The sequence below is a fragment of the Pteronotus mesoamericanus genome, unplaced genomic scaffold, assembly GCF_021234165.1.
Source record: "Pteronotus mesoamericanus isolate MK-2021 breed Mesoamerican mustached bat unplaced genomic scaffold, CSHL_Meso_final contig_33, whole genome shotgun sequence".
NCBI lineage: Eukaryota > Metazoa > Chordata > Mammalia > Chiroptera > Mormoopidae > Pteronotus > Pteronotus mesoamericanus.
Window position 1 is genome coordinate 10,597,028 of NW_026555135.1, and position 22,850 is coordinate 10,619,877.

The window sequence follows — 22,850 nt, forward strand, 5'->3', positions numbered from 1 at the left end:
AGTTGCCTCTCGCGTGTCCCCAAGATGGGACCAGGCCTGGCCTGCAACCCAGGCATGGGAATCGAACTGGCAACCTGTGGACTTGCAGGACAATGCCCAACCCACTGGCCCCAGCAGTGAGGGCAGAAGAGAGATCTTGAGAGTACAGGTTGCCTAGCTTGGACTGGGCAGAGTAAAACCTTACCTGAGGGGAATGATAATATATGTCTCCATTTTACTGTTGCCACAGCCCTGCATAGGAGCTGAATGACTATTACGTATCTCTGACATCTTGATGATTTTGGCGTCTAACTAATAAGCCAATTTGCAATGATCTGATGCTCACACAGACCTAACCAGATTAGGCCTTTCTAAGTAATATAATTTATAACTGTTAAAAAAAAAACCCATTCTTGAAAATAATTGGTATTATCATTGAACTAGGAACAAGGACATAAATTGTGCGTCTCTCCCCTACTCCCAACCCCTGTTCCCAAACCATTTTGCTTTGGTCGCGTTTCCATAGAGCTCTTTGTTAAAATCAATATCAAACATAGTTTCAGAAATTTAGAATGACAAAGTGCCTTCTTAGGAGGCTACTGGAAATAAATAATCACAGATCCTTTATCAGCATTTACAACTGTGATCAGCTCTTTGCTCTAGGAAGAGGAATGTGATGAAGTTTGCATATTCTCAGAGCTACCGATTTAATCAAAACAAAGGATTAATTTCCTGGCTGTGATGATAGCATCCCTGAACATCTCAGGCTGTTAACAAAAGTCAAGTGATCAGAATGTGATTTTAAAACTAAAAATTCCCTGTGATCCTCTGGTATACTCATTATATGGAGACAGATGCAAAGCTGAAGATGGCTGTGTAATTGTCTCAAGGCCTCAGAGCTAGTTAGTGGTGGAGATGCCCAGGTCTCTCGCTCACCTTCACTAGGGCAGTGCATCTTGTTAACTTTCAGTCTGAACCACAAGTTTGAGTCTAGACCTGCAAATAATGCCAGAAATTGGTCCCTGCACACAAGTAAGGGCTGGGATTAAATCAGAAAATTTACTTACTCATGCAACCAATCTTAAGGGATGTGAACTATCACAACTATGTCTTAACAATCCTATTACTCTTTTACAAGGAATCACTATACTTGGATAACAGGACTTTACAAAACCCAGTCTGAATTTTAATGCACCTCAGTGACTTGTTTTTGGCTTTTGGAAATAAAAATTTAGGATTATTTTGATCAATTATTGATATTTTAGTAGCTGGGATACAGGCCTAATATCTGCTGGTTTATCTACGAAATGAGAGCATGGTGCAATATTGCCTATTTTAAAGATTACTTAGACCATATAGGCATGGAGGCCAAACCAATGGTATTCTCTACTTGGAGAACAGAGTCAATAGCTTTCCTAAATAATAGAACTTCAAATGAATTATACCAATAACTTGACAGCAATATGAAGAAGTCATGAGCTTTCTGAAACTAGAAAAAGATATCTTCATATTTATAAATAAGAATAAATATTTTATGCCAGAAAACAATGACTGGATATTCTTATAACAGCTTTATTGAGATATTATTCACATACTTTAAAATTCATTCATTTTAAAGTGTGCAATTCAGTGATCTTTAGCATATCCTCAGAGTTGTACAATCATTAGCACTATTTTATTTTAGGAAATTTCCATCACACCCCAAAGATATCCCATGCTCATTACCAGGCCCTGGCAAACACTCATTGACTTTCTATTTATATGGATTTCTCTATCCTGGACACTTCATAAAAAGAAAATTGTATAGTATGTGACCTTTTGTATCTAACTTCACTCACTTAGAATTCTATTTTTAAGATTCATCTGTGATGTAGTATGCATCAGCACTTTATTCATGGCATAATAATATTCCATTATATGCCTATCATACTTCACTCATCTGTTGATGGACACTTCAGTTGTTTCTACTTTATGGTTATTACAAATAGTGTTGCTATATCATACATGTGTTGACCTATGTTTTCAATTCTTTTTGAATATATACCTAGGAGTAGAATTGTTTATGTGGTAACCCTTAACTTTTAAGTAACTTTTTCTAGACTGTTTTCCATAGTGACTATACCACCAGCAGTGAATGGGGGTTGTGATTTATCTACACACTGCCTAACATTTTGTTATTGTTCATCTTTTTGATTATAGACTCCATTTTGAGTGTGAAGTGGTATCTCATTATTGTCTTGGTTTTTAGTTCTCTAATGAATAATAATATTGAATATCTTTTTATGTGTTCATTGTCCATTTGTATATCATCTTAAAAATATCTATTCGAAACTGTGGTAGGCTGAATACTTCCCTCCCTTCTCCCCTCCCCCAAGAAGTCCAAGTCCTAATTTCTCACCTGTGAATGTTACATTATAGGCCAAAGAGACTTTACAAAAAGATGTGGTTAAATTAAGGATCTTGAGAGGGCGAGATTATGCTGATCATCTGGGTGAGTCAGATGTAATCATGAGCCCTTACATGAAGGAGGCTGTGGGGTTACAGTCACAGAAAAGATATAACAGAAGCAAAGGTTGTAGTGATAGTCTTTGGAGAAGAAGAAGGAGTTATGAGCCAAGGAATTCAGGTGCCCTCAAAAATCTGAGATTTTAAAGGCAAGGAAATTGATTCTCTCTTAGGTCCTCTGAAGCCATCCTGCCAAGATCTTAAATTTATTCCAGTAAGGCTGATTTTATACTTCTGATCTCAGAAGATAATAAATTTGTGTTATTTTAGGTCACTAAGTTTATAGTAATGTGCCACAGCAGCAATAGAAAACTAATACAAAATCCTTTGCTAAATTTTAAATTGAGTAGTTTGTCCTTTTATTGTTGAATTGTAAAAATTCTTTGTACATTCTGGATACAAATCCCTTATCAGATATATTTTGTAAATATATTCTCCCATTCTGTGGGCTGTTCTTTAACTTTCTTTTGTTTTTTAAAGACTAGTTTATTTATATATTGTTAGAGGAGAAGGGAGGGAGAAACAGATGAAGAGAATCATTGATGTGAGAGAGACACATGGATGAGTTGCCTATCATAGGCACCTTGACTGGGGACAGAACCTGCAACCCAGGCATATACCCCAGCTTGGAATTAAACCAGTGACTTTTTGCTTTATGTGATGATGCTCAACCAATTGAGCCACATTGGTCAGGACCTTTTAAAAAACTTTCTTGATGGTGTACTTTACAGCACATAAGTTTTGAATTTTGATGAAATTTGATATATTTGTTTTTTCCTTTTGTTCTTGTGCTTTCAGTGTCATATCAAGAAACTGCTGCCTAATCCAGGGTCCTGATGATTTATTCCTATGTTTTCTTCAAAGAGTTTTATAATTTTACCTCTTATGTTTAGGTCTATGATCTACACTTAGTTAATTTTGTATATGATATGAGGTAGGGTCCCAACTTAATTCTTTTGCATGTGCATATCCAGAAGCCTTGGGATAATTTATTTAAGAAAGGCAGAGGGAGCACGTCTGCTATAAAGCTGTTTCATTTAACCCATAGAGGGATTTCACTGTTTAGATTGCATAACAGTTGACAAAAATAGGAAAGCTGTTGGAGATGTCTTTCCAGCTATGACTGTACGTGGGTCCCTGGTGTTCTACCAGAGGCATAGCTGAAATTATTCTTTTTGTTTAGTAATTTTTCTTTGTGTAGTTCTAAGTTGGGAACTTGTCATTACCAGTCACCATGGAACTACTTGCTAAGTGATTTTTTTCTTGTCTAAGCAGGATGTCAACACATTCAGAACTGATATTGATGGAGAAAAATGGAAGGACAGAGAGGGCTGTTCCTCCTCAACCCTTTTCATTCTTGTGGGAAGAAATGGAAGGAAATAATCCATCAGAATGAGCCTACGGAGATCCTAACCATACTTCTTTCTAAGGAGAGTGCTCTTGTAATTTGGACTGGGTAATAAAGTCCCTCTGATGAAAATATTATTTATGTCAGCAGTTAGGCTTATGTGCTGTGTTAGCCTCAAAACAATGATGGAAAAAAATTCACTTGGCTTTGAAGACAATGAGTTCTCTTTCAATGGAAAATTTGGCATAATCATAGTCACTTGGTGTAATAATCAGCTGGGTTACAGTGGAAACTGACAGGTTGGACTTGGTGAATCATGAGGCTTCCATTTAGAATTCTCCAAACTCATGAAAGTTCGGTGTGAAGAGGTACTCCAAGAACTTAGCAATCTTTTGTTTTTTCACTAACTGAAAATCTTTTATTTCCTTAAACAATCTGAAAACAGAGTTTGGGCATAAGTTTCAGACTATGATGCTTGGAAGCTGGTGCTTTTCATTTGCATAGGAAATGTTAAAGCGTAAGTATGTCTTCTCCATTCTCAAGTTGTATGATGTATTCAGCTCCTGATAATCACCAATTGTTTGTTTTCTTTTCCTTCTTTTTGTCCCTTTTCTCTCCCTTCCCCTCTCTCTTTTTTCTCATGTTCTTATTTTAAAACCACTAATGAATTAATGGATATATATTAATAAAAAAGCAAAATAGTGAACTGCTAAATGACGGCCAAAAGAACAATGTAGTAGCTTATACACAGGGATATGCTCTTGAAACATTGGTCCCTGACCTTTCATCTTTGATCTGTATAGTCAGACCTCATTGTGATAAATATTATTCTGGTTTGAATTCAATGTGTATGTTATTTCAGTTTTTATAAAGACAAAGCCAACCTGATCAGTAAACAGACACCAAAAAAACAAATGAAGCAGTAGACTTAGAGAAAACTGGTTTGTTTTTTTTTATCTTGTCTGAAAGTAGAAATGATTGTGCTGAGGGCTAAGGGATTATTTTGTGTCACTTGTCAAAAACTGGCAAGTGGCCATTTTTACTGCCTGCCACTACATGCTGCTTTTGCGCTGTGGATGGGTTTAATAAATGCTCTGTTGTGCAAAATGTCATTACTGCATCACCCAGCAGAGGCTGTCATGTGACAGCTCTTCCCCAGGATGACAGATCAATATTGGTCCTCAGCAATCCAGGGACCTGAAGCCCCACAGAGGGTATTTTTATGGTTCATATTCAAAAGTAGAATTAAAAATCGTCCTCTAAAGCATGGAAATATATCTATTTTTTTTTTCTGGAGGAAAACCTGGTGTTCTTTTTAAAATGTTCTTGCTTTAGAGGTAGGTAATATATCAAATTTTAACGACTACTTCTAAAAGAAAAAATACAAATGACTAGTAACATTGTTTTAAAAGTTAAATTTTACTGTTAATCAAATAAATATAGAGCAAAGAAATATATCATCATTTACCTTGGTAAATAGCTCAAAATGATGTATGTGTAAGCATTTGCGATGCTGACTGTATCATAAAATAGGCCTCTCCAAAATTGTTGGTGGAGGTAGAATTTGGTATAATCTTTCTGAAAAGAAATGTACCACTATGAATCAAAATTCTTTAAAATGTTCGTATTTTTTGGTCCAGAAATTCCACTACTAGAAATATATCCTAAGAAAATGATGAGAAAGTGGGTCAACAGTGTCTTTCAAAAGATTGCCAGTTATTTAAAATGCTAAGAAAATAAAAATAAACTAAACTTCTAACAAATGTGAATAGTAAATATATTAAACAGCAATAAAAATATTTGTAAAGGTCTTTTTAATGATGTAGGGAACAGTTTATAAAGTAAGGTTATGTGAAGTTAAACAAATGCTAGATATTAGAGCATAATCTAAACTAAATAAAAAACAAAATAGCAGAAACAAATAGCAGAAATAAATGTACAAAATATCTTAGTAGTTATTGATTCTATTTAGTGTAAAAATCAATGTGTTGAGTTTTCTGTGGTTTGTCTACTCTTCTGCATTTTATACATATCTCAGAAAGATAGATTTTGTATCCATCAATACACATGCACAAAAAGTTATATTTTAAAAATAGGTTTTATGGAAAAAAGATGGCTGCCCAGAGAAATTCATCTAAACCACATATGCTTGCTTGTCTGGCCTGTTAGCTGTCATCTCCCATTTTCCCTAAAGCTTCTGGCTCTCTCCCTCTCTCTAGTTTAGATTCACATCTCCAGCCATCAGATGTAACAACACTTCTCAGCTAGTCCCTGTCTCTGCTGTCCCTCCCCTCGGGGAGATTAATTTCTTCCCTATTTCTGACCTCAGTCCTCTCCCTTTTTTCTGACTGCTCAGTGCCTGTTGCTTCCAGGTGTGCAAAAGGCCCGAGACCCAGTGTTTCTGAAGTTTAGTGTGTGGTGGTACTGGCAGTAGCCTCAGCAGGCAAGCCAGATTGCAGCCCAACCATAAGTGAATTTCAGGGTCCATAATTCCATAGTGTCCATGTTAGTTTTTAATTGCTATGTGACAAAGTATCACAAGTTTAACAATTTAAAACAACACATATTTAGTATCTCAGCATTTTTGTGAGTCAGGAGTCTAAGGACAGCTGAGTAGAATCCTCTACTCTGGGTCCCATGAGGTGACAATCAAAGCGTCACCTGGACTGCATTTCTTTTGGGAGCTTAGGAGTCTCTTCTGAGCTCATGTGGCTGTTGGAAGAATTCAGCTGTGTGACCGATATCTCTCGTCCTGCTGGCTGTGGACGGCGGGTTGCCCTTGGCTCCTACAGGCTGCCCTCAGGTACTTGCCATGTGTCTCTCTCCATAGGTCTCCTTACATTGTGGAAGTTCGCTTCGTCAAGGCCAGCAAGATAATCTGTATACCTTTAAAGTGCTCACTGGATCAGGCTGGGCCAACACAGGATAATCTTTTTGACTAACTTAAAGTCAACTGGTTAGAGACCTCAATTACATCTATGAAATCTCTTTTGCCAAATAAAGCAATAATACCACAGGAGTGATATTTAATTATATACACAGGTCCTTCCTACACTCAATGGGAAGGAATTATACAGGGATGTGGGTCATTGGGGGGCCACCTTATAATTCCATCTGCTGTAGGTGTTCCTTCTCAGCTGTTGTAGACTTGAGGCTTAAGTTCGGCATTCTGTTAAATGGCTGGCTCTGCACACTGAGTTGTGTTGGGGGCCTTTGAATTTTACACAACTCCTTCATACTTACTATTTCATTTAATCCTTACCACAGCTTCCTGAGATTTACGCTCCTATTTCCAACTTACTTGTGAGAAAACTGGAGGACAGAGAGCTTAAAGAGAAGTCCAAGTTCACATAGCTAGAAAAGAGAACTTGAAACCCAGGTCTCCTGACTTGAAGATAGTATGCTTTTTCTCTTATATCATTCTTGTGTAGCAACCATTGAGATCTGAGCTCAGTTTGGAGCTGGGCCTAATTAAGGAGAAAGTGACCTTTTCCCTCATCTGTGTCTGGAGTACGATTTAGAACTTAAAAGACAAACATTAGAGCCAGACTTTCTGGGTTCAAATTCTGGCTCCAACTCTTACTAGCAGTACAATCCTGTGCAAGTTATTCAATTTTTCAGTTACTCAGCATTCTACTCTAAAAAATGGGAATAATAGAAGTATGGGTCTAATCGAGTTGCTGTATAGTTTAAATGAGTTAATACCAGAAAAATACTTTGCACATTGTAGCACTACCTTGGTCTTTGCTATTATTATTGATCTGATTTTTATATTTTGACTAGTGAAGAGTCCAGATCCCTACTCTCCTTTTAGCTAGCTCATCGTCATACTTTTCTGGGCTTTAGCTATCTGAAAATTTTAATATTATTTGTCAGAAATATAATTTAAAATGGAAAAGATGCATTTAAAAATTTTAAGAGTTTCTAACCCACAGGTAAGACTAAAGAATTTGTTAAATAAAAGAAAACTATGTTTTATGAATTTTTTTTGCATGAGGGAAACAGCAGATTCAGTTGACTACATAAACGAGAATAGAAACATTTTTAGTATCATACATATCTTTAAATGGGCTTCAGTCCTCCCATATTATGACCAAGAGAAAAAGAAATGTAGAGATAGGAACAGGAAGCTTAGGGAAAGGCGTAGAGGATGAAAGGAGCCTGGAAGAAAGGTAAAAAGGATGAGATGAAAGAGAATGAAACAGCACAGAGAAAAAGGGAAAGAAACCAAGGCAAGAGCAGTGGAAAGACTACTGAGAGGCAGGGAGAGCAGGTAAGAAAACAGGGGAAACATTGCTAAAATTTATTAAGCACCTACTATCTGGCTGGCATAATTAGAGACTTCAGTTGTCTCATGGAATCCTCAGAGCAACTCAGTGGTGTAACTATTATTGTCATCATTTTACATTTGAGACACAGTGACTAGAAGAGTTTATCTTTTCCAAGACCAATTATGTTAGTATACAGACATGAGAAACGGTATCTTTCCAGAGCATTGTAAATTACTGCTTCCCTGTCCATGAGGACTAACCGTAAGATAATTACTCCTTAAGCTTATTGGTCCAGCTTCAAACAACATTCTTGTTACACTGTGAAGAGGCTCCTTAGGTGGGCTTGGGTGATACTGCCTCTTAACACCACCTTAGCATGGTATTTATTTCAGTAAGAACATTTAAATTCTGGATACACTAGAGCCCCAATGATTGATTCCTCATGGTAAGCCATTTTTTTCTGAGCCTCAGTTTCCTTATCTATAAAATGTATGCTTTCAGTTAGATAAATTTCCAAATTCTAAAAATCTATACTTAATGTCATGCTGCCAGATTTTGAATTATGTTTGAACTCTTAGATGTCCCCAAGCCATTCAGGATCAAGGCATGAACCACTGAGGTGGGAAACAATCTCATCGGCAGTAGCAAGGATCCATCAAAATGAAGTGGAAACCCACACAATAGCTGCCTTCATACAGACAAAAGGCTGCAATGTGGATTGGGGTGTACATATACTTGGTTTCTCAGCTAGGACAACTATTCAAAGTTTTACAGGCTGTTAATTGTACAACTTTAGGAAGTGATATTCACATACACACTCACACACCATAGCGCTGGCTCCAGGAAGCCAATACAAAGACCAATGGGTAGAGGTCACAATGAAGAAAATAGTGGCTCAGTAGAAAAATAACAAATTTTGTAATGTTTAGAGTTTCCCCTTAACATTGTAAAAACGTTAGGAGTTTTTGGGCAAAGACCATGTGACAGAGGGTATTCTATTAAATGAGAGATTAGTGAGTATATAAGTGACATTCAGGACTTAGTTTTGGATATATTCAAAGCTTGCTGAATGATCTTAAAATCTTAAGCCTTAATTTCATGAGTCCATATTATAATGGCCATAATAATGGTACATACTGTTGTCAGTATATAGATTCTTGTGTGTCTGTGTTTATCAATATTTTTATTTACTTTATCTATCATCTGTTTATCATCTATTTATCTCTCATCTATCTTAACACAATGTCACACACATGATAAAAGCTTCAATGAATATAAGCTATCATTACACTCATCTCTTTACAACTGTTAAATGACCCAGAGCAGCTGAACTTCCTTTTATCTCCATGGGCATAATATTGCTGCCCATGCTTGCAGGCAAAGAATGAAAGCCTACACTTTTCATTCTTAAGTTTAGGCTAAGTGTGTAACATATAGTATGAAATAATGATTATGGTCCACCAATTTCTGAATTATCCTCTAATGGCTCTATGTCTAAACCTTGAAAATGGAGCTTCTTTAGCATCCAGCATTAACTAATATGAGTTCCCACTGTGGGTCATAGAATTACACGGCATCTATTTCAAACTGTTCCCTCTGTAGCAGGGATATTTCTTCACTCAGAAATTAATTTTGTCAAATCAGCTTGAAAATCATATTGTCAGAAACATGTGTTGCCTGAGGGAGAGTCACTCATTTCTTTTCTTGTTGAGAGGAGATGCAGATGTACCTAAAAAAAATTTGTGATTCTCCCCCACAAGCTGCAAAAATGCAGCTGTCAAAAGTGATTACTGCATCAGAAGAATTGCGTGGAGTACAAAAGTGTCCTTGTCTGCTTTATAAGAAAAACTGTAAACTAGCTTATTTATGCTAAATGAAAAAACAGGCCGAGGAAAACCCACGAAGTTTATATTTCTGCTACTTAGGTCATTATTCCCACTGTGGCTCCATGCTAGCTAAAGCCATTCTTACCTATAGGGCTTTGCTTGTGCTAACCTCCCCCCTCATTAATTTACCCTCCTCCTTCCTCTTCTCATTCATTCATTCTTTCATTCATTTATTCACCCAAAAACTCACTCATTCATTTGGCAAGTATCGATCCACTTCTATATATAACTGCCTGGTCTGAGAAGATTACAGTCTGGTAGAGGCACTAAAATAACATGAGGACATCATTTTTTCCCCAAGGAAATCTTTTCTAATTGTTCCAATTCACAATGTCTCTTAGCCAGTGTTTTGATCTCTGATATAATTTTATGTTGTTTACTAGCTGGCCCATCTGGGTGCTTCTTAATTCCTCAAATAATCTTCAGGTTTTTAAAGAGAGGGGACCTGACTCAGGCAGCTGTTGCTCCTGCCTGAGCATCATCGCTCACTCCACTCCATTCAGCTACTTCATCTCACCTTGTCGTCTTCATCCAAGTCAAGTTTGCTTCCCTCTTCGTTGGGACAACTTACTCTTTATCCCTCTGTATTCTCATTCAGATTTTTGGGGTTAGTGAAATCTTAATTATTTTTTAAGACACAGAAGGGAATCTTCCTATGAAATAGTGTTTTAGACACTGTCCGAACTCCTACCTAAAGCCCCTTACAAATGGCTGCTGAATCTATAAATATTGAATAGGCACAGTGTCTATAACATCATGTTATTTTCTAATGTTACTTAAAATATGTTCTTGTCCTATACATTTTATTATTTACTCATCAGCTGATAGGATTCTTCTCTCCAGTGAGACTGAAGGTCCCAAGGAACAAAAGATGTATCTGCATCCCCTCCTCACAGTGCCTGGACTGATGGTGTGAGAGCTGTCAGCAAACACAAATTAAGTACCACTTGAAATTCAATAGATAATGAGAGGCCTGAAAAGTCATTACAGAACTCTTGTTTTGACAGCCTTCTTTTTGAAGTATAGAACTTTTGTCGAATTATCATTCTCCATAGGTACAAACGTGTCTTGTTGATATGGCAGATTTACTTTCCGGATAATTCTAATGTTTCAGTTCTTTACCTGAGTCTGCCATCCTCTGCTGCAGCACCTCCTGGTATAATCTTCGTAATAAATATGCCAGGGTCATCTCCAATATGGGGATTATCTGTCCCTCCAGCAATACTGAATCCCAGGCCAGAATTCCCCTGTAGAAACAATAAGTGGACATTAACTTTAGGAAATGATGTGGCTGTCACCCAAACCCAGTCCGCCTTGCACTCTGCGTTATCACCTCACTGCTAAATGGAAGTCAGGTGATAACAGTCCTGTGTGCAAAGCTGTAAAGTGTCCTGCACTGTCAGCAGACAAAGAAAGGTTGGGAGAAACGCTCAAGTTCGTTCCTGTGCTGCAAGCATTCAAGGGACCTTAGATGTTTATTTATTCCAAGGGCCTTATATTTTTGCTTTTAAGAAATGTTTCCTTTATACAACAGTTGAAATGATCATTTTAATGTAAAAGCTTACAAATTATGTAATATAAAAATACAAAAAATTGTCACTGTCAGTTGTAAAAAGTATACATAAGTATGAAAAAAGAATGGAAGGAAATGAGTTACATGAGAATATTTGATTTGGTAGAATAGTGAAATTTGGATTTTTTCATTTTATTACTTTCAGTATTGTTGTTTCCATAATGTTTATTCATCAAATAACTGTGTTCTTAGATAACAAGCAACTTTGATTTCAGAAGTAAGGGGCACTTCTAAAGTCATCAAAAATGTGAGATACTTTTCAGTTATAAACAGTTTTAATTTGCATTAGGTATAAGAAAGGCATGCACTAATGCTGTAGCAGGTACATTTGAATAGTTTTTTTCTAATAAAGCAGATTACTTCTGCAGATTACAGTAATTGACATCAAATATATATAACCTTTTGAAATTTGTATGTAAGCCAAAATTCACAAATAATCTTACTTAACATATTTCTTATTTACATATTCTCTTAATATCTATCTCCATGCCTACATTATAATTTTCTTTTATTTTCTAATTTGCATTATATTTTAAATTGTTTCCATACAGCTAAGTAGTCTTTATAATTGCCCATTTTATTTTATGTTTTTATAATTACCAATTTTAAATGACTAAATAATATTTCCTCAAGGTCATATACCATCCTTTATTTAAACACTCCCCTGTCACTGGGTATTTAATTTACACACACACACACACACACACACACATGCACGCACACACACACATATGACAAATATAGCTTACTTAGTTTATGATCACTCAATTAAGTTCTGCTCTTGGGTAAAAAGAGATGATGACTAAGAACTTAGTAGTTCATGCACAAAAATTAATTAGGGCAGGCAATTAGTCAAAAAAGTTCAATGTGAAGATAAGGTCAGCTATAAACTGACAATGTGTCACTGTAAAAGTCAAGATAATGTTAACCAATTTTATGGATTGGATTCATAAAACTCTAAATTCCAGAGGGATGTTTTCACAATTGCATATTTATGTTGAAAGATTTAAATTAATAATTCAACCACAGTAACTAAAATCCCATGTCTTTATACTTCTAACATCTCTCAGATTTTGTATGATCTTTGAAAAATTCCAATGTTCACTGAACAGAGGTATTACTTAGTAGAGTCATGTAATCATGAATTTAATATTAAACACCAGCTCTGTGCTTGGCACTAGAGTAAGCCCTGGTGCTGCAGCAGTGAATATGTTAATTTATGAAGCATATGAATGGAAAGTACAGAGGACAGCAGTGGCTAACAGGAGAAGAAACAAAGGGACTCCTCCTGAAGGTGAATAGCAGTTAACTGCTTTTAAGTAGATGAATGTGAGAGCTGGGGAGAAGAAGAGAATGTTCCAGGCAGATGGAAGAGCATATGTAAAACTCTGAGGTGAGAAAGGGGATGCCAGTTTCAAAAAACAGACAATAAGTCTGGAACAAAGGAAGGAAGGAGAATTAGTCTAGATGAGTCTTTTTCATGAGATTCTTCAGAGTAGAATGCATATAAATCCATTTTTGGTTTTAAGTACCTATTGACACTAGATGACTGTGTTAGCATTGGATGAGTATCTCTTATGTGACTATCTTGAAGCTAGAGCTACAGAGGTTAAAACAGGATGACTTTCGCCTTCATAGAATTTAAGGCACAGCAGAAAAGTCAGGGATAGTTTGGCATCTGGTGATCAACTACATTGTCATGTTTACATCTACCAAGACAGCATTTAGGTGATTTATAAGGCAGTATCTAAGGTCTGGGAATTTTGGAAGGAAAAGATGAGAATATGAGCATCTTCAATATATTTGGGTCTAGCTCCAAGAACATCAACTAGCAGGGGTGTCCAACCTTTTGGCAACTCTAGGCCACACTGGAAGAAGAGAAGAATTGTCTTGGGCCACACGTTAAACACACTGTGGCATGTGATCACACAAAAAATCTCATAAGGTTTTAAGTAAACTTACGATTTTGTGTTGGGCCATATTCATAACCCTCCTGGGCTGTATGAGGCCTGTGAGCCACAGGCTGGACACTCTTGGTCACTAGAGTATTCTGGTCTTACTAGACTTTACACCTCACGGATAATAATTTCTTGATTAATGGGGGTACGGAAGGAGGAAAGCAGAGATTGGGAGATACTTAAATGCTTACTCATGACAACATCAATATTTTTGCAGAGAGCACTCAAAACTTTTCATTTGATGAAGATATTCATGATGTAGCTCTTAATCTATTTTTTTATTCCTACTTTGTAGGCCTTCACACCCAGGGACACTGAAATGAACTTCTGACTTTTTCCTGCATAATCCATAGTATAATTTCTCTTTTGGCCTTTGCTTATGCTACTTTTTTCTACCAGAAACTTCCCATCTTCCCCTTGACTGGCCTGTTCCTTTTCATTTTCTAAGATAGGGTTCAGATGGCATCTGTTCCAGAAAACATTAAATGAGCACCCCAAATCCTCTTCTCTGGGTAAGTCATTCCTCTTTTGAGTTTTTGTAGATTTCCATGTTTATCTATGTCACACACTGTTTCTTTTAAAGTTGTATGTTTATGAGTGTATCTTTCCTTCAGACTGAGCTAGCAGAAGGCATGAACTGTGTTTATATATTTGTTGTGACGTTTTTTGCATACAGTATTGTTAAATATATATTTGATGAATGAAATAACAGACAAACTTACTGGAAATATTCAAACTCTAACAGGCAGACTCAGAAAGAACCCAATAAAAGTCCGTGATGTGTTAAGGGATGTGATATAGATGTAAAAGCAGTTTTGTTCTCTGTGGCTATAATAAAAATGGAAAGCCCACATATACAAACTATGGCTTAGGTGAAAGATGATGAAACAGAGCTGTCCAAATTGAGGAGGGAGGGCTCTTCTCTCAACTGGCAGCTGTCTAATCACTAGACATGAGGTACCCAAATATCTCTTGAAAGGTTAAATTAGATAACTTTAAAGAATTTTTCTAGTTCTCTGGTTAGATTTGTAGGAAAGCTGTTTGTACCAACAGAGAAAAAGGAAAGCATTAGGAATCTTTAGAAGGGAGGTAGATCACTGTTGCATTTTTAAAACATACTGTGAACTAATAGATTTTTGAAATAATGGCTATTTTTAGAATTGATGAAGACTATGGTAGCTCCTGCATTTACTAATATACATTCTCCCTTCCCTCAAATCCACTCTGAAGAAAACTAATAAATATCAAAAAGTCCACAATGAAAAGAGGTAGGTAGAATGGTGTAACTGGACCTGTGTTTCTGGTCCCAAGGATTCCCAGAAGCTTTTGTGTTTCAATTAAAACCAATCTGCCAGCTGGGCCTGGCCAGTCACCAAGGTTCTTTAGAAGAGGTTCATCTGAATTCAGCTAAGGAAATTATTTAAATTGTTTTTCTATATCCCCCATTACTTCTATCCCAGCCTTCCCTTTCAGGGTTCTGCTAGCAGCCAGCAGCATTCAGTGGAGAGGGACAGATGAAAAGCAGTAGTTAAATTACTGCCTGCTGTTCTCCACAGCTGAATCACTCCAGTCCCCTGACAATCATCCCAGAACCAGCCAGCTGCAGGGGCAGACCCCTGAACCTCTCTCTCCTGAGCAGCAATCTCTCCATGTGAATAGGCATGCCCTTGGCTGACACCCTTAGATCCTGAAAATTGTGTCTAATTAACCAAGTGTTGATACTTGACCCAGTCAATGGAAACTGTGAGGTGGCATGCTGGTGAGGGCAGCCCCTGTGCAGAGTTCTGGGTGGGCTGCTGTTCCCTTCTAGCTGGGCGGATTCCATGACTGATGAATGTAGCTGGCATGGACCATTCTTCTTCTAAGTTCCTAGTCCTCTGCATTTGCTGACTCTTGCCCAGGAGCACAAGTCCATTGCCTAACCACATGACACTTCTTCCTTCAGGTACCACACTCTGTTCCTCTCAGAAAAGGAATCAGCAAAGAGGAAAGATACTTTGTCACTTAATCAACAATTGCAAATATAAATACAATATCATCAGAAGAGCTCCTCTTTCATTAAAAGTGTATTCCCCAAATGAAAATTACACCCTAAAATGGGGTTATTTAAGAGGGAAAATAATCATATGCATTTATAGAATGTTCTATTGACAAAGAATTTCTTTGATTTTTAACAAGTTGCTACTAATTTAAAATATCGCTTAATATAGTAATCAATTTCTAGAAATTTATCCTAAAGAAGTAATCAGAGATGTTTGCAAAGATTTATGTTCAAAGTGTTGTCACAATATTATTTTTCTAATACATAAAAACAAAAAACAACTCACAACTGCAAAGTTCTTAGTCTAGAAATGAGATGTCTGTTTTCACTTATAACTTGTAGGAACTGCATTTAGAACCTCCCAAAGTTTGCTATATTAAATTGTATTTTTCTAGAAGCTCCCGAGTAGACTCCATCAGGAGATGCACATTTGAGGATTGGTAACTGTAGGTCTGGTAGGATCATAGGATTGGTAATTTGTAGGAAAGTATTTTAAGGAGATGGGGGACTGTGGAGAGGAAGCAATTTCAACAAACACATAGAAAGAATGCCAGATAACAGTAGGTCAAATAACTATAGGAAGTAAAGGGTGATAGAGTAAAGGCAGATTACTCTTTCTGTGAGTTTTGTTCTTAGGGTAGATGTGTTGTAATGTCTGCTGAGAAGAAAACGGTAGAGGAGAGATTTTAAAGGATAGTAGGAGGGGATTCAAGCATGTCCATGGGCTGAAGTGAAGAAGGGCAAGGAAAATAGAAACAGAGTCATAGATAGAGAGCAGGATGACAGCTAAGGGGCAAAGGGTGGAGATTAGGGAGTGAAGGAATTGAGCAAAAAGGAAAAAGGACTCATGGACATGTGCCACGGTGTGGTGATTGCGGCGGGCGGGGGAGGCGATAGAAGGGAACTAAATGGTCATGGGAAAAAAACAATAAAAAAATGAAAAATGAAAAAAAGTGCTTGAAAAGGAATATTAAAGATACAGAAGAGATGGAGGGTACATGGGAAGGAGGAGTGAGAGGAATGCCTAGAGTCCAGATTCTTTGAGTCCTAACAAAGGTACTGGTTAAGAATATGTATATGTGTGTGAATATGTATATGTATATGCATATGTATATGTATATGTAGGTATAGCCATATCAAGGAATACAATGGTATTATGAAATGAAAATATCTTTATAATATATTTTTAGATAAAAAAAGTAGAGTGGAATACAGGATTTGAATTTTGATCTCACTTTGTAATATATATGCACAGAAAAATTTTGGAAGTCTGTGTCCATAAACATGTTATTAGTGGTTCATATAAAGCGTATATATTTTTAAAACCATTGTCATTTTGATAAAATCCATTTTTAACTTTTTGTATAAATATAATGTACTATAAACACATACATACATATTTTACTTGTAAAATGTGTCTAACAAAAGAACAAGTAAAAGTTTGTTTTTTGAGAACATATCTTAGGTAGGGAGAAGGATACTTTTCTAAGAATGACAAAATTCCTATACATAGAATTAAAATGTTATTTTAAGGTGAAAGAAATTACAAGGTCTTTTAAAGGGAGAGGAGAAGGAGCTAAAGGAGTTCTTGACTAAAAACATGTATTTCAATATTTGCCTTATATATTTAGATGTCAGGACTTTATAAGGAAAAATCTAGAATAAATTTGGAGCCTTATGTAAAGCAGTAAAGTGTTGGATTTGCAGCTGCGAGACAAGAGAGACACATTGGGATCAGGAGGGTTTGTTGAGCAGCAATAAGGCAGGACATGATCAGCATGATTAAGGGATTTTCTCCAACAGTCTTACTAATCTTGGACAGTGAAAAGGGAACTTTGATTCCTCTAGGGCTGAAGTTTGAAAATCAAATGTGGTTGATTTTCAGAATGAGGGATATAAATCAGAAAAGTAGCAAAGGAAGAGAAGCAAGAGGAATATTCTTAGACAGAAAGTATAGAAATGGGTAGAAAGACTGAGATCATAGCAAGGTCCAAGTATAGAGTTATGGGGAACAGGGGATGGAAGAGGGGGCAGCGGGCTGTGAACACTGTGGGGTTTCAGGGTTCAATATTTTGGAGATGAAGAAGTGCTCACTGACAGTCTGGGAATGTAATAAAAGTCATGTGGATGTATTAAAATGATGATCGAGTCACAGCACTTTGTGGCCAACACGGAAGTTTCCTCTGAAAAGAAAGAGGAAAAAATGGAGAAGAAAAAAATGGCCAAAATTGTTTAATGAAAGTGAGGGAAGACCTAGATTAAAGATGAAAAGGGGGTAAGATGTGATGTAGTGTGGCCGTTAAGAGAGCACCAGGTAGAGGAACAAGATGTGACAAACCCTGAAAAGGAGAAAGTGCTTGAATTGTTCAAGGAAGTAAAATGAGACCAGACTAACTGTAGAGTGGTAAGGAAAGGAAGGGAGAGATGAGGACAGAGTGGGTAGCAGGGTTCAGATACTGGGGGCCAGTAGGACACTGTAAGGTTTTAGGATCATGAAGATTTCAAACAGGAAATTATGCATGATCTGATTTAGTTTAAGATTACACTTGTTGCTGTTTAACAACTTCCTGGAGAGAGACAGGTGGGGGACAGGAGACCTGTTGCAGCAGTCCAGGTCAGAAATTGATGGTAGTTGGGAGGCAGGTAGCAGTGGGGATGACAAGACTTGGGACACGATTTAAAGTAGAATTGACAGAACTCACTGTAGGAATGTGTGATGGGTACAGAAAATAAAAAATGATGCATAGCTGGGAGAGCTGCTATATATGTGATGGAGAAGACTCTGAGACAGTAAGGAAACCAGTTTGGGACAAGTAAGTCAAGAGGTAATTTTGGATTCTTTTAAGTTTGAAAGACCTGTTGGCATCAACAGAGTGGCAGAAAACTTACCGAGAAAGAATATTAATAATGATTAACACTCAAGAGTGTTTTCTGTATGCTGGACACAGTGCTAGACCTTACAATGAACTCCCTCTTTAAGGATAGTCAAGGTATTGGCAAGAAAATATGTGGGTAATGGCAGAAACAACAGGAGTGGGTGCCTGGCTGTTATTTCCTTTAATCCCCACAACAACTCTTTCAGGGCATATGTGAAAATGTTTGAATGTAGACTTAGGAGTACGGGCTCTCCTGGAGAAACTAGGTTTTCTTAATAAGGAATGACATGATAAATGTGATGTTTTACTGTGATTAATTCAAGGGCAGTGTGCAGGCTGAATTAGGACTAGGCTGAGTGGACTGAGTCAGAAAGCAAAAGGAGTAATTTGGCATCATATATAATACCTGAGCTGTGAATTCTTGAGATCTGATTTAGAATGCTGCCAACGGTACCCCAGGAATAAAGTTTTCAAGGAACATCTATCTTGTCCCCTACTATAGTACTTAACTGAAATGCCACTAGAAGATAATATACACTTGTCAACAGCTCTCAACACAGTCTCAACTTTTTGATCATTTTCCAATGTAAGTCGGTAACAACAGAGTCCCTCTCTTTTAACTCTATTAAGCCTTCTATTTACCATGACATCTCTGCTTGTGTTCTCTGAAAAGTTCCTGGCACACGAAGGATTAAAGTAGATATAGGTTTATAATAGTCTCGATGTATAGAAAATAAAAAAGAAATAGGGAAATTCATGAAGCAATCACTTACCACATCAAGAAACTAGGAGTCACCTTTGACTCTTGCTTGTACATTAGTTCTTACTTTTTATGAAACATTATGTCTTGTTGATTCTACCCACAAAATATCCCTCAAATCCATCCAGCTCCTCTCAGTGTCTGTTTTCACCATCCCTGCTTAGAACTTTGTTAGTTTTCCTCATTGTTTCTGGCTTCCAGACCTGATTCACTTCACTCTCTCCTCACAGTGGAATATGCTTAAAACAATGGGTCTCAAACACTGATGCTATGAAGGCAGACAAGATGTGTAGACGGTTGAAGTGGGCCTAGGAGACATGAACAACAGAGCAACAGTGTGGTTCAATGGCAGCTCGTCCTTCTATTGGGAATAAAGTAGGGAAATCAGGGATTGAGCATACATCTTATCTAAAGGGAAGAGATATTATTCAGCTCTTATGAATGGTGGACACTCTAGAATGTGTGCCTAATGTTGGAAGAGTATTTTTCCCCCAAGAGAAGCCAGGAATCAAATTTTCTTAAGTAAAATACCAGTTTTTAAATGTTGGAAAATTACATATGCTCTTAGTCAATTATGCTCCCTCGGTAGCTGGCAATTTGTGAGGCACATTCCATGGCTGCCACACAAATCAACGTGGCAAAGACTAAAGAAAATTCTTCTGAAAGCCAGAGATACGATCTAAGGTAACTATTTTGTAAACTTCTCACTATTTAACTAACTTGTAATGTCTTTTGTGTAGCCTTACCCATTGGCAGTATGTGAAGAAAAGCACCCAGAATAAGTGCTCACTTTCCCCTTCATTTCATTCTGTGTCTGATTCCCAAGTTTATGGTTGCAGAAGTATTATATTATTATATCAATACTTGTTTACCTGTTTATCTTCCTTATTCTACTGTGCGCATTAATCCAAAGCATCAAAACTGAGTTATTCATTTTCTACGCCAGGATCATGTAGCACCTATACCTGAAAATAACTGGATAAACTCTTGCATGAACTGAACTAAACTGCTTCCTCTGCCTAGAATGCTTCTTTTCTTCTTCTCTTGTAGAACTCCTATTCAAATATCCAAATTCATTTCAAATGCTACACATAATGTTTCTCCAACTGCCTCAGGCAGGTATGATTGCTCTTTCCTATGTGACGTGATTGCACACAACTTCATTCATGATGTGACTAAGACAAAAAATTATTTGTACATGTATCCTCTCTTCTTCTAGATTCTTGGCATCTGGAGGGCAGGGGCCACACTATATTTACTACTGTATTTCTAGCTCTCAATCCTATTCTTGCTGACAGAAAATACTTAGTAAATTTTTTCTGGATTAAACCAAATTGAATAATACTTTAAATAACTTGTATAATGAGCTAACAGGAAAAGGTCAGATAAAGAGGCTACAAAGGGGGTATGTGGTTTTCATGTAAAAGAGCTAAACATTGAATCGCCTAATTAATTTTGCATTTATTTACTTGAGTATCCACTATGTGCTTAAAATTGTGTCACATTCTGTGAAATAAAAAAAAAAAATTCATGGTCCTTTTTCTCAAGGAGCTTACAGTCCCACGGGGCAGATGTGTCACAAACAAAAACAGTATGGCTGTGACTCAGTATTTCAAATTTATCTTTGGCTGTTCCTCTCCCTAGGCCCTCTGGTTCATCATTTGCCAAGTTCTGTTGATTCTAACTCTTGAGTGCCTCTTGTTTTTAACCTTTTATTTCTATTTCTACTGCCTCTATCCTAGATAATTTTCTCATTTCTTATTGCCCAGGATATTGCAAAATGCCAACATCCGAGAATGATCACTTTATAAACCATTGTTTTTGATTCACTGTATTTCAAAAGTATAATTTTCCCATTTTCTCTCAAATCAACAATTTAGATCTTCTTTTTTTCTATTCCAAATGTTCAGGAAAAAAATGTTGAATAAAACAATCCTATTCTTTTCATTCTTTACTGAACCATGAGGATTTTTAAAAAGACTGATTCCTAGAGGGTTTTTTTTTTGTTGTTGTTGTTGTTGTTGTTTTAATTTCTGGCAGGGCACACTTAGTCTTTCTACTATTTCTTGGCAGTACTGTAGTGGCTTGTTTGCTACAATCATAAACTTATATCCCTTAAAAATAACTCTCCTTTGAAATGGTAACTTGGGAATAACCAACTGTGACTCTGATAGAAGCCTTCAACACATACCCCCACCTCTTCCTATCTTGACTAGGCCAAGAGAAATAGAAATGGGCACTTGCTATCAGCTATTAGGTGCCACTCTCTTGAAATGGATTAAGAAAGCAATCCCTGGAATTATTCCTGCTGTGTTCATATCCTAGCTCTACTGCTTTCTGGCTTATGATCTGAGCAATTCTCTTAAGTTCTCTGACCTGTAGTTTCTTCACCTGAAGAAGGAAACAAGACAGCTTTGGCATTGGTTATAAACTAGCAGTACTCAAGGTGTCTTCAAGATCAAAAGCATTTTCACTATAATAAAATATTATTTCCCTTTTCACTGTTTATCTTTGCACTGATGGTACAAAAGCAGTGGTGTGTAGACCTGTTGGTGCCTTGGCATTAATCAAGGCAATGGCAACGAAGTGCACTAGTAATCATTGAATTCTTCAGTAAATATATTCCCAATAAAAAAGTCTTTTTCACTTAAAAATGTCTTTGATGAAACAATGAAATTTATTAATTTTATAAAATCTTGACCATTGAGTCCACAGTGTTATAATACTATGTGTAATGAAATCAGGGGTATGCTTAAAGCACTTATGTATATTGCACACAGGATGCAGCAAAAATAGGTTTACAGTTGAGTGTTCAAAATACAGTTTATTCTTGCATTATTATTTATTAATTATTGTATTATTTTCCATGCAAGCAACTGTAAACATACTTTTGCCCCACTTTGTATGTTTTCTTAAGAAAAAATATTTGTGCAATCATCTGAGTTGCACCTAAAGTAACACCATTTTCATTCAGTACCATTTTTACTTGAAAGAATGGCTTACATACAAACAATGATTATTTAGTTTCGGGTATTTGGCAACCTGAAAATTAACGAAGTGAATTTGTTTTATCGAGAAAACAAGTAATGGTATTTGCTGAAAATTGTAAAATTTGAGTTTGCAAGCAAACATTTGATTTTGGATACCTCGCATTCATCACTGCGTACATAACAGTTTTCCAAGCCTTAAAGACTTTTCCAATGGGAAGGCTGGTAATAATGACAAATAGGAAATTTTGATAACATGTAATGAAACATCAACATTTGGATGATCTGTATAACTCAGTAAACCAATATTTTTCTTTTTTTATTTGATTTTTCACTGTATTTTTCCACTACCATTTAGTCCACTTACACGCCTCGCCTCCCTGCCTCATCACCACATTGCTGTCCGTGCCCATGAATCCTTTTTCCTTTTTGCTCAATCCCTCCACCCACAACCCTCCAATATTTTTCAATTAACCAATACATATTACAAACCCATGCATGAGTACAAGGTTCACTTAAAGTGTAAGATAGATGAACAAATTTTGGTGTAACACAGAACAAAAAGTTTATTAATACTGTTTCAGATTCCACAACGCAACTAATATGTTTTTTTAATGGCCATTGGTGGATTGGATAAAGGTCTTCATGGCTCACTTCTAAATTGGG

General features: G+C 36.7%; 1 protein-coding gene across 7 annotated transcripts in view; it reads right to left on the reverse strand.

The window, feature by feature from the left end:
• DLG2 (discs large MAGUK scaffold protein 2) overlaps positions 1-22,850 on the reverse strand; it is an 839,012-nt gene that overhangs the window by 541,711 nt on the left and 274,451 nt on the right. For all 7 annotated transcript variants that reach the window (XM_054576362.1, XM_054576359.1, XM_054576358.1 and 4 more), the window contains exon 4: positions 11,112-11,236. In XM_054576362.1, the coding sequence (XP_054432337.1) occupies positions 11,112-11,236 (125 nt within the window). The remainder of the gene's footprint in view (positions 1-11,111; positions 11,237-22,850) is intronic.